Below are 21,014 nucleotides of genomic sequence, written 5' to 3'. Positions count from 1 at the left end.
CAGCGTAATAAATCTACGCTTTAACTCACCATGTTCATATAATTATATATCACAAATTGCATCAGAAGGAACTTAGTTGTAATAAAAAATAATGCATATTCATTGCGGGTCAAAAAGTTTTACAAAACCTGTTTAATGTGCCAATAATTCATCTGACATAAATTATGATAATGAGGGGGAGGGGGGCGACATGTGGAACTCGGGATTTTTAAGCGTAGAATCTAGTCTAACTTACCAAAATAACATAAAATACGCGGCAAGGCACAGCTTTTTTAAAAAGATTTCTTGTTTTAACTGCAGGGGCCAATTTCGTTTCAGATTTTGCAAACTTGAGTAACTCAAGAAGTTGTTGATGAATCATTACTATTTGATTCATAAGGTTAGCTCATAAGTTATGATTTGCAGAATTAGATAAGTCTAGAAACTTAAGGCACATTTATGCTAGCAAAGACAACATGTTATATAATGCGCAGGTAATGTGGCCTTGGACTTTTCCGGGTCTAATTTAATTAATGTATGTAAGGCTAACTGTATGCCACAGACAAATGTACAGAAGACTTCTATTATTCCTTCCTTTTTTCACATCATCTTCCATATTATGTCTTCTGGGTCTAGGCATTTCTATCATTCTTCCTTGCGTGTAGGCTACTATCATTCCTTATTTCTTGTGCTCTTGTAGTAGATTTATAATCTTGAACATAGGCTACGTAATCATAATTCTTTCTTTCTTGTGCATATGCTGCTATCATCCTTTCTTGTGGGTGGGATGGTATCTATTAATTCCTTCTTTAAGCAGCTCTTGTCTATCAACCCTTTTCTTGCGTGAGCATAGGCCTGTATACTATATTGCTTCTGAAGAGTGCTAATGGCTTGGTTTGAAGCGCTTAAGCATGTATAATCATTGTCACTTTTTTCTTGCATGTATATAGACTTAAGGATAATTCCTGCTTCCTTGCGCAATTAGACTTCTATTATTCCTCCCTTTTTTCACCTTCTCTTCCATATTCTTTCTTCTGGGTAGGTAATTCTATCATTCTTCTTTGTGCGTAGGCTACTATCATTCCTTATTTCTTGTACACTAGTAGTAGATTATAATCTTTAACAACATTAGGCTAAGTTAATGAAAATTTCTTTCTTTCTTGTGCATATGCTGCTATCGTCCTTTCTTGTGGGTGGGATGCTATTAACCTTTTTTTCTAATAGCACTTAGCAGCTCTTACTTCTATCTATCCGATATTAATCGGCTTCTATAATTGACCTTCTTTCCTGTGCACAGGTACAGTGTAACATTACCAACCCCTATGGTACATGCATGATATGATAAATACATGTAACTGTTACACCATCTTTCAGAGTCTTAATGCCCAGCTTGGTTTGAAGCATCCGATCTGATATCACCACTATTTTCTAGCATGTAGGCTTTAGAATCTATCATTCCTTCTTCCTCATGAAAAGGCTTGTATTATTCCTTTTTTTTTCGCATAGACTAATACATTCTTTCTTGTGTGTAGGCAATATATATTTATGCTACCATCTTTTTCTTGCATGTAGGCTTCTATCATTCTTCTTTCTTGCACTTAGAATTGCTTCTATGATTCTTCCTTGTGCGTAGGCTTCTATCATTCTTCTTTCTTGCACTTAGAATTGCTTCTATGATTCTTCCTTGCGCGTAGGCTTCTATCATTCTTCTTTCTTGCACTTAGAATTGCTTCTATGATTCTTCCTTGCGCGTAGGCTTCTATCATTCTTCTTTCTTGCACTTAGAATTGAGAATTGCTTCTATGATTCTTCCTTGCGCGTATAGGCTTCTCACTGAGTATCATTCTTCTTTCTTGCACTTAGAATTGCTTCTATGATTCTTCCTTGCGCGTAGGCTTCTATCATTCTTCTTTCTTGCACTTAGAATTGCTTCTATGATTCTTCCTTGCGCGTAGGCTTCTATCATTCTTCTTTCTTGCACTTAGAATTGCTTCATCCTTGCGCGTATAGGCTTCTATCATTCTTCTTTCTTGCACTTAGAATTGCTTCTATGATTCTTCCTTGCGCGTATAGGCTTCTATCATTCTTCTTTCTTGCACTTAGAATTGCTTCTATGATTCTTCCTTGCGCGTATAGGCTTCTATCATTCTTCTTTCTTGCACTTAGAATTGCTTCATCCTTGCGCGTATAGGCTTCTATCATTCTTCTTTCTTGCACTTAGAATTGCTTCTATGATTCTTCCTTGCGCGTATAGGCTTCTATCATTCTTCTTTCTTGCACTTAGAATTGCTTCTTCCTTGCGCGTAGGCTTCTATCATTCTTCTTTCTTGCACTTAGAATTGCTTCTATCATTCTTCCTTGCGCGTAGGCTTTTATCATTCCTCTTTCTTGCACGTAGAATTGCTCCTACCATTCTTCCTTGCGCGTAGTCATTTATCGTTCCTTATTTCTTGTGCATACATTTATTATCCTGCACATAAATAGGCTACTTATTGATAATTTCTTTCTTTCATGTGCATATACTACAGTAACTATCATCCTTCCTTGCGGATGGAATGCAATTGACATGGGAGTCGCCTTTTTTAGTTCACTTTTGAAACAGTCATTTTTGCATGGGGTGGGAGATGGCTGAAATGTGCTGTATTTGCTCGCAAATGTTGCCTGTCTAGCTCGTATCTGATTTGCTTATGAATTTAGAAATTCACTGCATTCGATAATAGAAAAATTTGATATCAATTGATTAGTTATGTAAATGTGGAACTGATTTGCATGATCAATGGAAAATGCTATAATTATATAGACAATTTGTATAAAGGCAGGAATTTTATATAGACATAAATCATGCAAATCATAACTTAACAAAATCTAATAGAATAACCAATATCTAGTAGAATAACCATCTTTGCAAGATAAGACTTGCATACTTTAATCTAACTTTTTTAGCAGAGATGATGATCAGCTGATGTAATGTATGTAAATTTGGACGTCATTTGCATACTTGAGTCAACACGACACACCGCACTTGAAAAAGGTTAACTTTTTTTGGCAAAGGTATGAAACGGTCATGTCAGTGAAAAGTTTATGGAAACATACAAACAATCTTGCCATCGTTCCCTGTCCAACACTTGCACACCACTTCTATGTTGTACACAACTGTTCTGTCAAGGATGTTGGAAAAGCCCATCCTCCCGACCATACGCTAACAATGGTGGAAGAACAGCTTCTGTCTCCTGTTATCTGGAGCCATCCCAACAACAGCAATGACGACAGTAGCACCTTCATCATGCAGACCATTAACCATTTCAGATAAACTTGTGTCACTTTGGTGAAAACGTCAATACTAGGGGTGGATACCGGTTCAGCAACATATGGTACCTCATGGATATCTTGAATGTTTTCTCCTAGCAATTCAACTTTTAACCTATTAAAGTAAACCAACATAGAAGAAAGTAGAATATGAATTAAGACTAGTCTTGTATGATTCAGGCAAAGAGGTTTAGAAGATACCTATTATGAATATATTTACATTTTGTACTTTGTTCTAAGTCTTCATTTGGACTCTGAGGTTTTAGATGTTGTATACATCGTAGGACAGAATCCGATGCAGTGAGCCGGTATCCACCCCTAATCAATACTTGCAGGTCATTAACTTATGGTAACCTGATTGTGGGTCCTTACACCAGGATGCCTATAGTACAGAAAGTCTTACTTATTGTGACTGTAACCAGGTGTTTTTGTCAATGTCAGAGTCTTTTATACTGCGGAAGAACTTAAGGCCTTCGTTATTTATCAGTGTTTATTTACACCATGATCTTCTATGGATCAAAAAAAGAGTCTTCAAGTGACCAGTGTTTTTTGTGACAAGGTCCTTTATACTAATTATACTAACTATACTATAACTATGCTATACTTATACAGTTCAGTTCAGTTCAGTTATGATTATACTAACTATACTAACTAACTATAGCTATACCTGGTGATATTAGCCGGTAATGCGCGGAGGCCTTTATTCATATAGGCTTCTATATTCTTTCTTCTGCATAGGCAATTCAATCATTTTTTTTAGCCTGTAGGCTTGTATGATTCCTCTTTGCTTCAGTGTCACTTTTGTGCCAGAATCTGTATATTATGGAAGAAAGACAGACTTGAGGTAGGTTTTTTTCTGCACCTCAGTATCATTCCTGCTTCCTTGCGCGGAGGCTTCTATATATTTCTCCTTTTCATATAGGCTTCTATATTCTTTCTTCGCGATAGGCATTCAATAATTTTTTTTGGCCCCTAGGCTTCTGCATGTTGTGTGTGTGTATGGTTCCTCTTTGGTGACCAGTGTTTTTTTCACAAGAATCTTTATGAAATGAAAGAAGTTCCATACTTATGGAGACTGTTTTTTGTGCCAGTGTCTTGATGGAAGAAGGTCCATTTTAGTGACATTTTTTTCACGTAATAATGGCATATAACATATATTAATATGCTATTGAGGCTTTTAGTGTCTCTATTATGTTTACAGGGGTGAGGTGCACCTACATGTATATTGTTTAATTATTACAACCTTTTCCTTTCTTTTTGTGTTACTATGGACGTGGACAAGGCACATGTGCACAATCTACTACTCCTCTGGGTTTGGAAATTTAAAAGGACGATGAAAAAGACTGCAACATGTTTTACATGTTCCAATTAGTTTTTGAACAGTTATCAATTCTATTAGATTGCAACATATCTTTTTTCCTCGTTTGGATTAGTCCATATTGCAGATAATGTTCTGCAATTCAACAATTCAAAAGTTTTTAAAAAAGCTAAGCACCCAAGCTGCAGTTTCAGAACACATTATAGTAAAGACTGTTGCCTTATGTACAACTGAACATAAAAGAATTTCATATTTATACAATGTATTATACACATGCATTTTTTTTCTGTTTCGAAGTTTGGAACTCACTACTTCAGTACCCAAGTTACAGTTTTTGCACTTGTTCAAGCAATGCTCACTCACACTCACTCACTCCCTGAAATTATATTAATGAAGACTTGTGTTGCTTTGCATTAAAAATCAAGACATATGATTCTTAATAATAATGAAGGATTGTACAGTCAAGGGGTGATTATATGTATGTATATATGTAAATATGTTTTTATGTTTATATGATAAAAGCAAAGTTTTGTTTTCATTATGTACATCTTCTGTTTTGAATTTTGGAACTCGCAGTTTGAGTTCGGATTAGTTAGTACTGCAGTTACAGTAGTAAGTTATGGTTTTTATAATGAAGACATTTGATTCCTAGTATTAGTAATGAAGGATTATACAATCAAGGAGTGATAGTATGTTATATAATGTATCTATGTATATATGTAAATAATATGTATATATGTGTATATATGACACAAGCGAAGTTTGTACAACGATCGTCAGTCGATGAGAATATATATACTATTAGATATTTATCAAAACTATGTTCTGTTTACTTTTTATTCAATAAAGTTACTAAATGTTATAAAGTTACTCGACTCTAATTCTCTTGGGGTGTGGTTATTTTCTTTAATCAATAATAAAGACAAGGTATAGTGTAGTAGTAGAAGTAGGGTGTAAATGACTACGGCACTTCCATGCTAAGACTCCATGCTATTAAAGTATAGTCGTGACTTTGAAAGGGAATAACTCAGTATAAGGCCACACCAATTTAATTAGTTGCTTCTCGGATTTCCCGTCCCATTTTTTTCCAATTAAAAAAAAAAAAAATTAGTCCCAAGAAAAATAATATAGGTTTTGTTATTGCAGACCTTTAAAAAACCCCATTCCAGAGGCACATACTGCTGATAAACCAATCAGAGAGCTTCTTTGCAGTCACATGATTAGGGGCATATTATTTATGGCTGACATCCGCGCGTGCATCAATTTTCGGCCGTTTCCAAAGACCGTAATGTAAAACGTACAAAGCAGCTGTAAAAGGAGAAAATATTTGCCGTAGATTGTCAACAAATATCGGAAAACGGATACTGATGTCAAAGAATGCCAAAAAAGTATTTTCAAAAGTCAAAGAAGAAACATGAAAGAACAATGAAGAATATTATTTGTTATACCATACTCCGTGTCTTACCTCATTACCTTCGCCAAGAAGGTTATAATTTTTTTTTCTAATCATAATTACATTTTGGGTAGCGTTTGTTTGTATGTATGTATGTATGTATGTAGAAGACAAGCATAACTCAAGAACGCCTGGATGGATTGTATTGGGTAGGTCTTGATGAGACCTGGAAACGATTAGATTTTGCCCCCTAGCAGCCTGTTACGGTACGGAACTTCCTAGTTTGATGCTGTATGAACTTCCTGGTCTGACAGCTCTTGATGCCGAGCGAGAGTAAGTGGTATCAGGTTGGGACCCCTAGCGGCGTGTTTTAAAACTGCAGGGCAGGTTTAATGTCAGACTTTGAAAGGGAATAACTCAAGAAGATTGTTATGATTTTAGGTATGTAGATAGATTAAGCGATGCTTCATACATTACATACTAATTATGCATATCAGTATCTAATTTGTATAATTAATTAGGCAATCGTGTAAACACAGTTCCATTATAGGACCATTGCAACACGTGACATTTGTAACTCAGAAGGAAAAGAATATTGATAGATATATACGATACGATACGATACGATGGTTTATTGCGCAACAATTGCAAATTTTTAAAGTAACAATGTATGGCAATGTACATATAACAAAAGGTATGGTCTAATACTACACATATATGGTATATTGCAACAATTTCGGCTAATACAATACTAGTAGAATCTACGGTAGGTATTAAAGGGAGCTAAAGCATACATCAGGTTGGGTATTTCTATGCTACTAGCGACACAATATTTGTCAGAAGTTATTTAGGAATGGTACAGTTTCTTTTTTGCATGGCGTGATAAATGTATTGACCTATGTACATAGAGATTTGTGTGTGGTAGAGATACATTTGACTTACATGTGATTGATTTCATTAACTTTTGTCTTTCTTATATATATTATTCAAAATAAAGACCTAATTTGCATAATTAATTTTGAAATGCTATAACGTCATTGTAATAAATGACTGGAACTACACATACTTGTAGCATTTGAAAGTTATGCACAGGTGAACACCGTCAAACATTAATTATGCAAATGAGGACCTCAATTATCAGAAAATGCGATAAAAGCCTTTTTCTTAACCTAGATTGTGTACGACCGTTGTTGATGATCAACTAGTATAATTCATGCAAATGAGAACATTATTTGCATAATTAATGACACACAATTGATACAGCGTTGTGAAGGTTATAATTGGGATCATTTTCGTGAAGGTATGGGGTCGTGGAACTCTAGTTCTTCATATCTTCCCGACCACTTATATCAAATTCCCCAGTAAAACCAACCTTTTTTTATTCTTACGCTCGCGTCAGTTTGGGGTTCCCAGAGCTCGAGGATGTCATCCATACAATCAAATGAACAAGGCATAACGAATGGATACCCTATTCAAGAAGTAGAAATTCGAAAAATAGAAAATACTTTGACAAAACAAATGGGTGCCAGGTTTCTCCATAACTGTCTAAAGTAATATTTAAAGGCAATTCCATCGCAACATTTGGATAGAATCGGAGATTTTCTTTCGGACGTTCCGAGTGACATCCATCACTTTTCTTCAGTGATAGAAATAAATCTTCAATTTTTGTCCAGTTATAGACATTGGATTACTTTTAGTTATTACCTAGATGTCTAACCGTTTTAAATGTAAGTTTCAAAGTAAATGTACGCTTTCAATTCTTATGCCTGCTTATCCACCGTTTCACACTCAGACAATTATGTTGGGACACTGCACTAACATGAGGGATATGAAATCGAAAAACGTTCCTGCTCCTAATGAAGCTGTTTTATCTTTACGCCATGCATATTATTGTACGGACGGTAATTGTGTTTACTCCAGTTGGTGGAATTTTTCAATAGTACGTCAAAGAAACTGAATTATTTACACCCAAAAGCCACTTGTGGCTAACCAGAATTGGTAGATATAGCTGAACAGAGAAAGGTTTACGATAAAAAGGCGATAAGTTAAAACGCGAAAATACGATCAAGAAGAGGGTGGCGTGTCTCTCTCTATGACCCCCCCCCCCAGTAGTATCATGTGCTCTCTCTCTTTCTTTCTCTCTCTCTCTATCCTCTAGATCTCTCTCTTTCTTCCTATCTCTTTCCTCTCTCTATCCTCTCTCTCTCTCTCCTCTCTCTTTCTCCCCTCTCTCTCTAAATATCCTCTCTCTCTCTTTCTCCCTCTCTCTTTCCTCTCTCTCCTCTCTCTCTCTCTCTCTCTCCTAACCTTTGTCCCCACCTTCCCATTCTGTATCCCCTTTTCTGTATCCCTTCTCTCCCCCTCTCCCCTCCCACCCCCACTCTCCCTCACTTGTATGTGCCTAATAAATGTTGTCTAACTGGACTGTTCACACACATTCACACACACGTGTTCGGCTATGAATCCAACTTCGTTCTTGCAGCTGTAAAACCGCAGGGAGTTTAGGGATTGGCATGTAACCTATAGAGAGTGCTACCATACAGGTGTCATTCTTGCTTTTTACTGTGTTTCTATGTTCGTCAGATCTAGAGGAACTGATCCTGTGACAGACATGTAGGGGATTAGTCACCTTGAAATCTGCTCAGTCTATCTTGAAGATATGAAGAACAAATTGAGATATTTCAGTCTCAAGAACATGTGTACCTGTACCTTTGTGCCAAATTTCAACTCATTTGATGAGAAAACGAACTTCCTATAAAACCACTTGCATTTATACTTTTGACTCGCACACACACACACACACACACACACACACACACACACACACACACGCACACATACGCAACCACTCACGAATATTAAACTTTTATATAGGAAATAGTAAAATAGGAATGAGTGAGTTGAAGCAGTAGGAAAACATTTAACCTTTTTCGCTTTACTATTGCACAGTCGTTATGGTAACGGAAATGCGGTTTGTTCTGGCCTTGGCCTGCATTTTCTTTCCATCCCTTACAAATTTTCACAGAAAAGTGGATACAGTCATCTAACCGCTGATCAAGGCAGCAAAGCATTTCACTTGTATGTTTCAACTTTCCGCACCCACATTTGTGAAATAGCACACCGTAGGACTGAGGAAATATGACCTCCTTGGTAGGACTGACGTCTGTAGCGTTGCCATGGCTACGGACCGTGAGGTTTGAGAAGGAGTTATTGATGTTCTGAAGAACAGACCTGAAACAGGAAAGTGCAGAGACGACAACTTCCATTTTTACGGCCCGAGGAAGGTGATGATGCAGTCATGAGAACGAACAGCCGCCGCCGCCTGATCCACCGGTAAGTTCTCTTGTGACACCTCTGGAACATTTGGGCACGTTCGTCGTAAGGTTTTCGGCTTGCTTATGAAGGATCATGAAGAACTGACCGCCAACAAGGCTCTACGCTTTAACGTTCCCTACGAATAGAAGAATTGTGATTTTGCTCAGGACCCTAGCCTAGTTGGTCCATGCTGGCTGGACCTGTGTCGCATCTTAATCTCCTTTTTGACATGGATAGATTGAACACAGCCCGATGGAGTGAACTAATTTTTGTTCCTACATCACTTTTCAGCGACTGCCGGTCATTTTCCGGACTGTTCCTGCCGGGCTGCAGCCGCCCTGCCGCACCGGGAAAGGCCGGACGGGACGAGCGGGCCCCTCCGCCGGTAACTACCTTTCTCACTCCGTACACGTAATTTCTTTTCGGATTGCGGCCGGGTCACCGCCTTGCGCTCGACGTGCGTTCTTCGTGTGGCGCAATCTGAAGGCATCCATTCTTGGGATATTCGCGCTTGCGTCTTGCAAAATTTAAACGTCTTAATTTTGACGGGAAAGACTGTCTTAGATTGATATCCTTGTCTGTGTTTTTTTCTGTCAACGCAATTTTAAAATTCTACGACATTGAAATAGTACCACAACCTGCATGTAGGATGAAGTGAACGCGTCGTTAGTTGACGTATTGCTTGTAGCAGCTCTTTGTCAAAAAGGAATTCTAGTGGCAATTATTGCACTAGAATTGTCCTCTGTCCGTGCTAAATATTAAACAGATAATTGTAACAGTAAGATAACGGTAAATCGTCTAATATTCTGCGCTTAATGTTTGTTTGAACGATTAGCAGTTGAACAGTCAAGTCTTGTGTGTAGGCTTGTAGCTGTACAAAATAAACTAAATTTTGTTTCCAAACCTTACAAACCGAATGGTAATGATTTTTGCTAATTTCGTAATTAAAATAATATAATCAAATTTTATGTATGACAGATAATTGTAAGAGCTAATTCTTGATATATCATTCGTCTTTCAGCGGGGCGACGCCCAGCCAGTTGGCCACCCTCAGGCCAAACCTCCCGACGACTGCCAGGGGCCCTGGTGCGGACCGGGGTTCGACGGGCGCGCTGACTACGGTGGGTGCGGACCGGGGTTCGACGGGCCCGCTGACTACGGTGGGCGCGGACCGGGGTTCGACGGGCCCGCTGACTACGGTGGGCGCGGACCGGGGTTCGACGGGCCCTTTCACTACGGTAAGATGTACTGCTTGTCTTACGTTCACAGACAGTTAAGTTGTGCTAGCCTTCGCACACAGCATAAATAACAATCAAACACAGTTAGAGCCCATTCCAAGTCACCACCACGGTTGTTGTTGCCAAAAATGCTTTGATTTGTTGAAAATATTTGTCTAGGAGACATACTTTGTGCGCGATTTTAACGCCATTTCAGCTTTCTATGAGTTTCTCTGATTGTTTGACACTAAGAAAATAGTCAGGGTATAGAATGTGATATATTTAGATAATTTTAAGCAGAAAAAAACACACTAAAGCAGAAAACAGGCGTGGTTTAGCACATACTTTTATGGCGCAATAAAACCAAATGTACCATTTCGAAAATGTTCCAAATATTGTCAGATATTTCCAACAGAGAAAGACACACAAAGATATTGAAAATAGATGAAAATAACGAGATTTTTGTACATCCAATTCATAATAATTCCAAAATATCCAACTAAATCCAAATATCTTGAAGTCTGCATTTTCATTTATTTATTTATTTAGAACTATTGTGACTTGATATTCGTTTATTCAAGATGATTCAAACTTATTAAACATTATACAAAAACCATCGCGTTGACTTGGAATGGACTCTACTGCCTGCGAACCATGATAGGGTCGGCTCCATAAAGGACTAACTGAATATCGTACAGAAATTATAACAGCAGTATGGCCAGGTAATGATCCATTCACTCTGTTTTTCTTCAAATGATTAGAATTACCTTCACTGTTTCTTTTGTAATCATGATTTGTCAAACATTCGATTTTCATGATGTTTTGTTAAGTTCCCGGAAAACAGCTAACGGTATGTTACTACCAACTTAAGTTTTGTTATTCATGGATGTATTCTATGATCACAAATCATTTAATAAAGAGTATCAGTGACGGTATGTCTGAATGCTGGGAACTATGGTAAGATGTTACATGACTAGATATACAGTTACATTTCCGATGGACGATAAGGACTCACAATCTGATGTTTGTTTGTTTGGTCGGTTGCTACTTGGTTGTTTCCATTGTGCCAAACCGTTTCTTTACTGGTCTCTATCAGACTCTAATGCTCCTATAAAAATGAATCGTAGAAATTGACCAAATACATAAATATTCGACTGAATGATATCCAGAGGATGTAATCGAATTCAAGAGTTACGTTTTGTAACCCACGTTGACTAGCAGATCTTTATTGACGCAACCAAAGTTTTCGACTTTTGTAAGGCCTTCGACAACCGCACCTAGCGTACGTTACGTACAAACGAAGAAGTGGATAAACATGGATTAACCCGAGTAACAAGTAATACGAATAGATGAGCAAGTTGAGTTTAACGTATCGTTTACACTAAGTACCAGTTCTAAGGTCTAAAACAGAAATTTGTTGTAATTACCTAATTGTATACAGTAAGGGATATCTCCTGCTGTAATGAATGGGATTGCATATAGTACTATTGATAAAATGGAGTGTACTGAATTGTTCTGAGCAGGCGGAAAAAAAGCTGAAGAGTTTTGAGTGTTAATGAACTAGCCAGATAACTTCTCTGGTACATTTTTATGCCAATGTGGCCAATTTCTGCTATTTCTCCAGAAACCCTTGGAGTTCGATGTCCACCTGCTCACAGTAATTGATAAAATAGAAATGTCACAAAGATTTTGCCTCTTTTTTTCAGGTGAGACAGCCGGCCGGTTGTTCACCCGTCCCGAAAGCGGATGAAACCTGAACGATCTTCGCAGACGCCAGTTAACTTATAAGGAGAGAGAAAGGCTTTGTTTTAGGCCATTAGTTGGGTGTTAACGTAGCCATTGTTGACTATACCTATCATGTTCAAAGTAGTACCGAGGATTGTAACTATTCTCGCTATTGTAGTTGGATGTGTAGGTTTAGACTCGGCATGTTTTCCTGGGTGCAAGTACACAAATCAGTGGACAGATTGCGTCCCTTTCCGCAGGTCACACGGTTTGGGTTTGCGTACGCGAGGCACTTGTATGTTATGCAACGCGCAGCTACAGCAACAACCCGCGCGTTTTGTGCAGAACTCCTCCCAGCCAACTTCACTGTGCCTTCCCGATGTACAAGATGTGGCGGTTAGGGGGTTCAGATTTGGGGTGCTCTCCATTCAGAAACTACGCCCTCCTCAGAAGTCTTCAGTAAATATAGGTGAGCTTGCTTTGGTGGAATGTGGAATCACAGGTTTAGAGCAGGGCACTTTGGCCGCCTTTCCTTACTTGAGCTCCTTGCAGCTTGATTACAACAACTTGACTCACGTCAAGCGAGCCTGGTTCGATGGTTTGAAATCTCCAGAGTTGATGCATACCCTGTCATTGTCCCACAATAACATAAGCATCATAGATCCAAAATGCTTCCAGAACCTTACTGACCTAAATGTATTGCTACTCGACAATAACGCATTACAAAGCATCGACCCATCTTGGTTTCACAACCTGAAATGGTTAGGCCAACTGTCTCTGAGAGCAAATTCTATCGAAATAATTCCTCCTCAGGCGTTTAAGTCATTGACAAGGCTTGTCAGGCTAGATTTGAGCCGAAATGCGTTGACGTGTCTTACATGGGAGACCTTGGACGGACTACACAAACTAGGAGCGCTGGCGCTGAGTGGGAATAGATTGCTTGCTCTCGATGATTCTGCTCCTTCGGTAATGAACTGGCGTCTTGATTATGATTACTACCGCTTTGCCGGCAAGACCTTTGCAGTTAGGGTTAACCAAGCGCTTTTCTGCATCACCAAAGGTCCTGGACTACAGCAATATCACGTCCGCATACACCACAACAGCACCTCACGCCTAGGTCAGTTGGATCAGGACCATGCCAATCGATGTAGAACATTGAGATTAATGTTGCCCACAACAAACCAGATAAAGTATGACCTTCCATTTGTAGCCATGTCAGTCAACACAGAATCAGACAAACACGTTTCAAACATCAGCCACTCGTGCACACATGCCTGGGAAGCTGTCGGAAGCGTCAAGGTAGCCTTGGGGGAAGACACTACTCTGCAGATTGTTCCCATGGGTGTATACAAGTCCCACCAACCCAAAATCATTGCTGTAGTTGTGTCAGGTATCCTGGCTAATGATGACAATAAAAACACGTCGTTTGCTGATGGCCACAGCAGAAATGTCAGCACCTTTGGTCATGAAGAAATGCTGAATGTGACGTGTCATGTCGACACCGTCCGGGGGGAGACATACCGACATGTCTTCACCACGCCCGTGTCCAGCACTCCTAATGGAACTGTCTGTGCAGAAAAGAGGACCAAGATGGCCACGGAAACACCAATCACCATGACAACCAAGGTCCCCCTGAATCAGACGATCCCTACCACAAATGAAACCGTCACTGTGCCGCCAGTAAAGGAGGGGTGCTCGTGCTCTGTATGGACCACCACAGTGATTGCTGTAGTAGTTGTAGTAGGGGTTGAGCATGTAGCAGTGTTAGTGGCATGTATCGTTAGAAAGACGCGTTGTTCCCGGCCGGGCAGCCCACCTGCTCCGGCTGTCGTCTCCCTGAGTCGCTGGTTGCTAGGCGGGGCAGGCGGCGGTGCCGTCTCGGGCGCTGTGGCGGACTCGGCCTCACAGACCACCGCAGGCCATAAGCATCAGTACAGCGAAATTCCCGACGACTTCTACAACCCTTGCTACAACTACTGCAACGAAAGGCCGAGGGTACAACCTCCTTACTCGGAGATCCCAGATGAGTACTACACACAGTACTACAACACACGGCCTTGGGTAGAACATCCTTTCTGGGAAATTCCCGACGAGTACTACAACAACGAGAACACACGGCGCCTCTCATACCCCTGACTCTCCGGGTGCCCGGTCAAGGCGACGGGGATGACGCTGTGCCTTTCTACGCCGCTGTAGCTGAGGTGGCCCTTCCTCCCTCCACCCGGCTAGGCGGCAAACATCCATCCTACAGCACGGTCCCTCGTACCAGATCAGTCCCACAGATACACGCACGGCAGAGGAAGGCACACATTAGATCGTACGGCGCGCCTGTAGCGGTCAGGTACAGGGTCAGAGATATGGCCGCCATTGGTAAATATGTCCGAGCACGGGGAGCCCGCATGTCCAGAGCTTGCCTGTATAATAACCCCTCGGGGAGCCCGCATGTCCAGAGCTTGCCTGTATAATAACCCCTCTGCTGACCGTACCTTACATTAGCAAACAGGCAGGTCTGAGACAAAGGTACCAGACTGCACACTAGCGCAAACCCTCAAGGACACGCCCAAACACGGCATATCCACAGGCCACAAGTCCCGTAATCCCAGATCTGAAGGCGACGTCTTGGTAGAGTATGATGAGGACAACACAGACCACATTCACATGTCACAAACCTGTAGCTTGTGGGCTATCAAAGCCGGTAAAAAATCTACAATGGGGGCAAATCATAGCCGACAGAGGTTCTAGGGAATGTATGATATTGAGCAAGCAAGCAATCTATTCCAGAGAAAGTTACATTCAAAATTTTCAAGCCACAAAAATGCAGTTTGAGACGACTTTAAGCACTCACATGCAGTTTGTTACATCTTTGAACTCCCAAATTTCATTTTCCCAGCACTTGAATCAGAAAAGGTCCGAAATGTGCCCCTGTATCAAATCATATTAAAGTTACTAGGGATGTCTCTAAAATTCTGAGGCCCCATGTCTTTCTAAATCCTCGCATCTCTTGTGTCACAACGTTAATGTACCTCCACCTGGACTAAGGGAAGGTATCAGTGCGCACACTTTTAGCTGACAAAACGCTGCGCAATACATGCAAAAAATTACACACAAAAACATATACAGTCTCTCTCTCTATATATAATACACACACACACACACACACACACACACACACACACACACACACACACCTCCATGCTCACAAACAGACGAGCATCTTCCTGCCTTTCCTACAAGACTCACCTGGCATAGAGCTTAAACTGCAAGCTTTTTTCAAATCAATACTGGCTTGTGGCTTAGTGGCAAGCTGTACTGCACATTTTGCATGGTGGCTGTGATAAAAGTTTAGAAATCCAATGCTTCTTAATCCTGCGCCCAGGAAAATTGCCGAGATTAGTAGTTGTTTTTTGGACGAAGAAAGTGTCATCTTGTGACTGTAAGTCTAAACAATGTTTAATTAGAGAATAGCTTCAGTCAGCAGTTTAAACGTAAGGTTAAGTTTGTGATGTTTAACACATTAGAATTGTGAGTTGCGCATCTGGAAAAAACGTCAAGATGAACAATGTAACACATCATCCACTCAGATCTGTCTTTTAAAAATGTGTGAAAATGAATAATGAAAAAAAATGAATATGGAAAAAATCTTTTAAAAAGTATATTTACTTGCTTAAATTGTAACAAATAATCTCACGCAATATGTCTACCAAAATTCACTTTTCAAAAGCAGCGCTGCGTGGTAAAAGGTAAACTGGTACCCAGTCTACCGTGACTTGGGCGGGATCTCTTCGGGGCTGTACCGTGGGGCTCTCCGCCGCCCGAATCAACTGTCTCGCTCGGTAGTAGTTTTATGTACACGTTCGGTGTTCATTAGTGCACCAAACAGCTTGAAACTGCTACCGAGCGCAATCGTTGACTCGGGCGGCGGAGAGCCCACACATCCCCGAAGAGAGCCCGCCCGATTACACGATACTAATTAGATACCTGGTTAGGTAAAAGGGACTTTCCAGAAACAGCCTTGAGAGGGGCGCTAGCAACATCATCGTTGTTATGCATTGATCATAACCAACAATGGATCATCCCTGCATCCCAGCAATGGATTATCCCTGGCTACCAGTGAAAAATACACCATAACGTTTCTCATTTAGTGTTTCATCAATGTTTTACAAATATTGACAACATTACCAATCAGGCGGTTTTGAGCCAGAAATGCCCAGCCGTTTACTTTACTACCTGAAATGAAATGAAGCAAACGCATTTATGAAACTCAGAGGTTTAGTACAAAACATTACACAGTGTGTGTTCATCAAACAGAGAGTTTATTTACTGGTCCCTCCCCATTGAAGCATCTCCACGGCTGGCCGCCAGGGTAGCACACCTGTCTTGTATGACGCGTTTTGTGTCCCTGTCAGCCGCGCCCCCTAGCGGCGACAGTGCAGGACAGATGACGTGAAAAATGAAAACAACTGAAATCTTTGTGAAACCAGTTCACAGACTGACTGGAGACGACTTGCTTGTAGCTGGACTACTGAGCATGGGAGATGTAAACCGATGGTAGGAAATCAATAAACATTGAACCGTCTGGCCACGTGTTTTTAATTATGTAAATATGTGTATGATGGTCATGAATGATATCGAATGTTACCATGTATATTATAATCATGGGTGGTGACATGGCACACTTTTACAGGAAACGCCGCAATTCGTGAAGTTGAAAAAACATAGAAGGAAATGGCGATACCTGGAAGGATGATTCTTAAAGCCTTGTTGTTCGCTGGCATAATGACCTTGTTAAAAAGCGGCCATAATTAAAATATATAATAAACGAACAGCCATAGGGAATTAATAAAGACATTGACTTGACTTCACTATAATCTCCAATTAGGTTATCTATCCATATATAAATGTAGGTAAAAAAAGAAGAAATTGAATGAAACTATATAGCTAGTAAATACAATGATGTTTATTCCTTCTATAAGTTTCATATGTCATAACAAGGAGGTGGTAATAACCATAAACTTCTATTCGAGGAAACTCAAAAGTGTCACACAACTGATCTCAACTGTCCAAGGTGCCCCTGTACTAAGTTTAAGATTATTTGGTTTGAATACCAGGGCACAGGAACATATTTATTACTTTCGCCAGAATGTGTGAGTCTGTCTGTCTGTCTGTCTGTGTGTTAACAGCATAACTCGAGAAGCCTTGGTTGGATCTTAATGATATTTGGTAGGTGGGTAGGGTTCAGGAAAACGAAGGTCAAGTTTCATAATTGACCCCTAGCGGCTTCCTAAGGTGCTGCAGCAGAACCTCAATTTTTGATATCTCGTGTTCTGGACATGCTGTGGTCGTGATTTTTAAGTGGTAGATGGCCCCTTGGGTCAGAGAGTAAGTGCTGTGAGTGGACCCCCTACACTCGTTCTCATTGAAATATCAAAAATGGCATTTTTTTGGTCGAAAAATAAATCGGCTTTATTTTCAGTGACAACTACCTGGTTGTTTAGGAAAATTCCTCTTTTAACCGTAGCCAGAAAATGGCAACTTATTATTTTCGGTCCCATTGGTAATACATTACAGGGCAGGTAACAAACGTTACCGGTAACGTTTGTTACAACAGTAAACTTTACCCTGTTTTCTTCTAAAGGACTTACCTTATTAATTACATCATTTAGGTATAAGTGGATGTCCCAAGGGACATTTGAAACGTGGGCAGCTTTTTTACACCAGGTCAGGGTTCTAGCCAGCTCGAAATTTTTTTCCGTCAGCCAATTCCCATTGTCGCGAAACACTATTCCAGGAGTTAGAAAGACTGAACTAAGACCTTGAAAAACGGGTTTTAATGAGATCATTGTATGCAAAAGTCCACTGACACACTTCGTCAACAATAATAACAATAGCAAAACAAACAGTGTGTGGCTTTTACAGCCGTGGATGGCGTCCCCAAGCCGCCTGTAGCTAATCCACCAAGGATTTTGTCCGTCAAAGTTGACGGATTGGTTTTACAATGTTTCCGTAACACGCAGCAAATTTCCGTCAATTGACGGAAAAACGGACGCTGGCTAGAGCCCTTCACCAGGTCAATTAGAAAGCTTAGACAGCATCGAACAATGGTAACGTTTGTCACAGTCATTTCTGTACAACATTTTGTTAAGCAAGGTGGGATACACATAACAGTCAACAACCCATTCTTGTTTCTTTAGGAAGCCAGAAAAAATGTACAGCGTCACAATTACTGGCATTTCTAGTCTTATATGTGGATAATAAAACCGTGGCAACCATCGTACTCGTGGTGGTAACGTTTGTTACAGAATCTGGCGACAGGCATAAACCACCTCACACAGCCTCCAAGATCAGTGACAGGAGCGATCTGACGTGAGCGGGCAGAGGGCCTGGGTAGCTGCTTTCACCTGCCGAACAATCATTCTGGGAACTGAATTGTTAAATTTTTGGCTACTATTTGAATTCTTCGTTTCTTCTCAGGCGACAGCCATTTTTTAGGGGGTGAAATCCGACTCGTGGCTATAACAACCGTCTAAGCCATCAACCTATACGAATGTTGTGGTGCATCTTTTGTAAAACATTACAGGGGTTGTGGAAAAATGAAGGAACCAGTGATGTTGTCTATAATTTTCTCCATATCAAGCCGTAAAGCCAGGCGACAGCATTTCGACATTTAAATGAGAACGAGCCCCTAGCGGTTTTTTGGAACTGCAGGCGCCGGTTTCCTGTCAAACTTTGGTCGAGGGCAACTCGAGAACGCGTTGACAGATCGTCATGATTTTTGGTGCGTAGATAGAAGTAATGTCTTACATAATGGGATACTAATTATGCATATAAATAGCTATTTTGAATAATTAATGAGGGAAGTTTATAAATCCATTGCATTCTACGATAGAACTTTCAAACTTGTCACATATGTAGCTGGGAAGGAGGGAAATGTCGATAGATATCAATTATGCAAATGAGGACCTGATTTGCACAATTAATTAGGAAATATGAACGTGTTGACGGATCGTCATCATTTTTGGTATGTAGATAGCTTAAGGGAAGGCTTACACAATGAGACACTAATTATGCAACTTAACAGCTAAATGGCATAATTGATGAGGAAAGTTCATAAATCCACTGCATTCATGATATGACTTTCAAAGTTCACATATATAACTGAGTTTGTGTGACTTTATCAAATAACACATAGACATCATTCTACATAACAAACCTGATTTATTTGGCGAAGGTATGTGTTCGAGGAACTCTAGTTCACATATGATGCAGCTAGATATATTATAGAAAAGGTAAGTGCGTCTGGTAATTCTAGTTCAGAAATTATACCACGAGAAAATCGGCGCAAGGCTTACTGGGCGGGCATCTCTTTCTATGTAGATGAGACACATAAAATGGCCTGCATGCAAACCCGTTATAGTTAGTGCAATACAAGTTAAATTTCTCAGTTCAGAACGATGTCCCACTCCGCCACCTCACTGATGGTGTATGACGTCCCTCCCACGGTGTACCTCCCTTCGTCACCGCTAGGGGCGCGAGGCTCCGCCACCTGGCTGGGATTCTCCGACCCACAGAACCCACATGGGTCGTGGTCACCCAGACTGCTGTCCCCGGAGAAATACATCTGAGTGACCAGGGTCCGCCGACCTGGGGCGGTCACCCTGGAACAAGGACAGACAAGAGTTCGGAGACCTTGTATCTCCATTAAAGCAGCCTGATTATGCAAATGACTTCCACATCTAAATAAACTATGCCTGGTTATACACACCTTTAACTAACTTACACAGGTCACAATGCCGACAGTCCAATCTTTTACTAGTTACTTAAGAATTATAGCACTATTGCAATAATTTAAGACCCTATTTACATAATTGGCACCTGGCCAGCGGCCATAAACTACACATGTAGCATGTATTTGAGTCCTGTAATGGATTTTCCTCATTAATCATGAAAATTAAGTTCTAATTTACAAGTTGCAATTCTTTATGTTATTTCTATCAAAGCTAAACACATACGAAATATCATGGAAATCCGTTGCTACTGTTCCGGACCAAGCTACTCGGGGCGCAAACCTACACATGTACAGTTTCTTTACTACATCACAACCTACCTTCCACCAAAATATTAAGATGATAGCACGTCCAGGTCGAAAGATACAGAAACCGGAAGTTCTGCTGCAGTACCGAGGTCAAATACCAGGAGGCCAAAATCGACAATATTGACTTTCATATTCCAAACCTCTATCAACTTACTAAATATCATTACAATCCATCCAGAGGTTGTAAAGTTATGCTGACCACAAATATCCGGAAACACAATCAGTGGTAAGACATGATGATTGGATTGTGACCTGTGTATTATCTAAGCAAGTTAAAGGTGTATGTAACCAAGTATAGATTATGCAGATGTGAAAGTTATTTGCAAGATCAGAATATTTCATGGCGATATGAGGTCTCCAAACTCTTGTTCTAAACGATTTGTTTTTGATGGGATGAGGGCTATAATGTCGTAAATCAGATAGAGTTAGATAGAGTTGCCAACCTGAAGTGCACATGCGCAGGACGGGTGTACCAGCCCCAGCCGTACTTTCCCGGCATGATGGTGATGAAGCTGTACCTCCCCTGGGGGTCCGTGATGACCTTCCCACGGCAGAAGTTCAGCCTCCGGGTGTCCATGAAGTAACTGGGAGGGGTACGGTTGGGGGCTGGGGGGTGGTGCCGATTTCAACAGAAGTTAATAATGTTCATGTAGTACGTACTAGTAATTG

General features: G+C 40.4%; 2 protein-coding genes across 2 annotated transcripts; one reads left to right on the top strand and one right to left on the bottom strand.

Annotated features, from left to right (window-relative positions):
* Window positions 1-9,200: 9,200 nt before the first annotated feature.
* LOC118407057 (collagen alpha-2(VIII) chain-like) lies at window positions 9,201-12,278 on the top strand. The gene is made up of 4 exons (XM_035807475.1): window positions 9,201-9,329; window positions 9,603-9,696; window positions 10,333-10,549; window positions 12,235-12,278. The coding sequence occupies exons 1-4, from the start codon at window positions 9,295-9,297 to the stop codon at window positions 12,276-12,278; spliced, it is 390 nt and encodes a 129-aa protein (XP_035663368.1). The 5' UTR covers window positions 9,201-9,294.
* Window positions 12,279-19,495: 7,217 nt separating this feature from the next.
* On the bottom strand, window positions 19,496-20,923 carry LOC118406983 (protocatechuate 3,4-dioxygenase beta chain-like). Its single transcript, XM_035807387.1, has 2 exons — window positions 20,789-20,923; window positions 19,496-19,908 (listed from the first exon to the last, which is right to left on the bottom strand). The coding sequence occupies exons 1-2, from the start codon at window positions 20,920-20,922 to the stop codon at window positions 19,692-19,694; spliced, it is 351 nt and encodes a 116-aa protein (XP_035663280.1). The 5' UTR covers window position 20,923; the 3' UTR covers window positions 19,496-19,691.
* Window positions 20,924-21,014: the final 91 nt, after the last annotated feature.

This window comes from Branchiostoma floridae, chromosome 19 (assembly GCF_000003815.2).
Source record: "Branchiostoma floridae strain S238N-H82 chromosome 19, Bfl_VNyyK, whole genome shotgun sequence".
Classification (NCBI taxonomy): domain Eukaryota; kingdom Metazoa; phylum Chordata; class Leptocardii; order Amphioxiformes; family Branchiostomatidae; genus Branchiostoma; species Branchiostoma floridae.
Note: the sequence above shows the minus strand (reverse complement) of the source record. Positions and strands in the feature narration are given on the sequence as shown.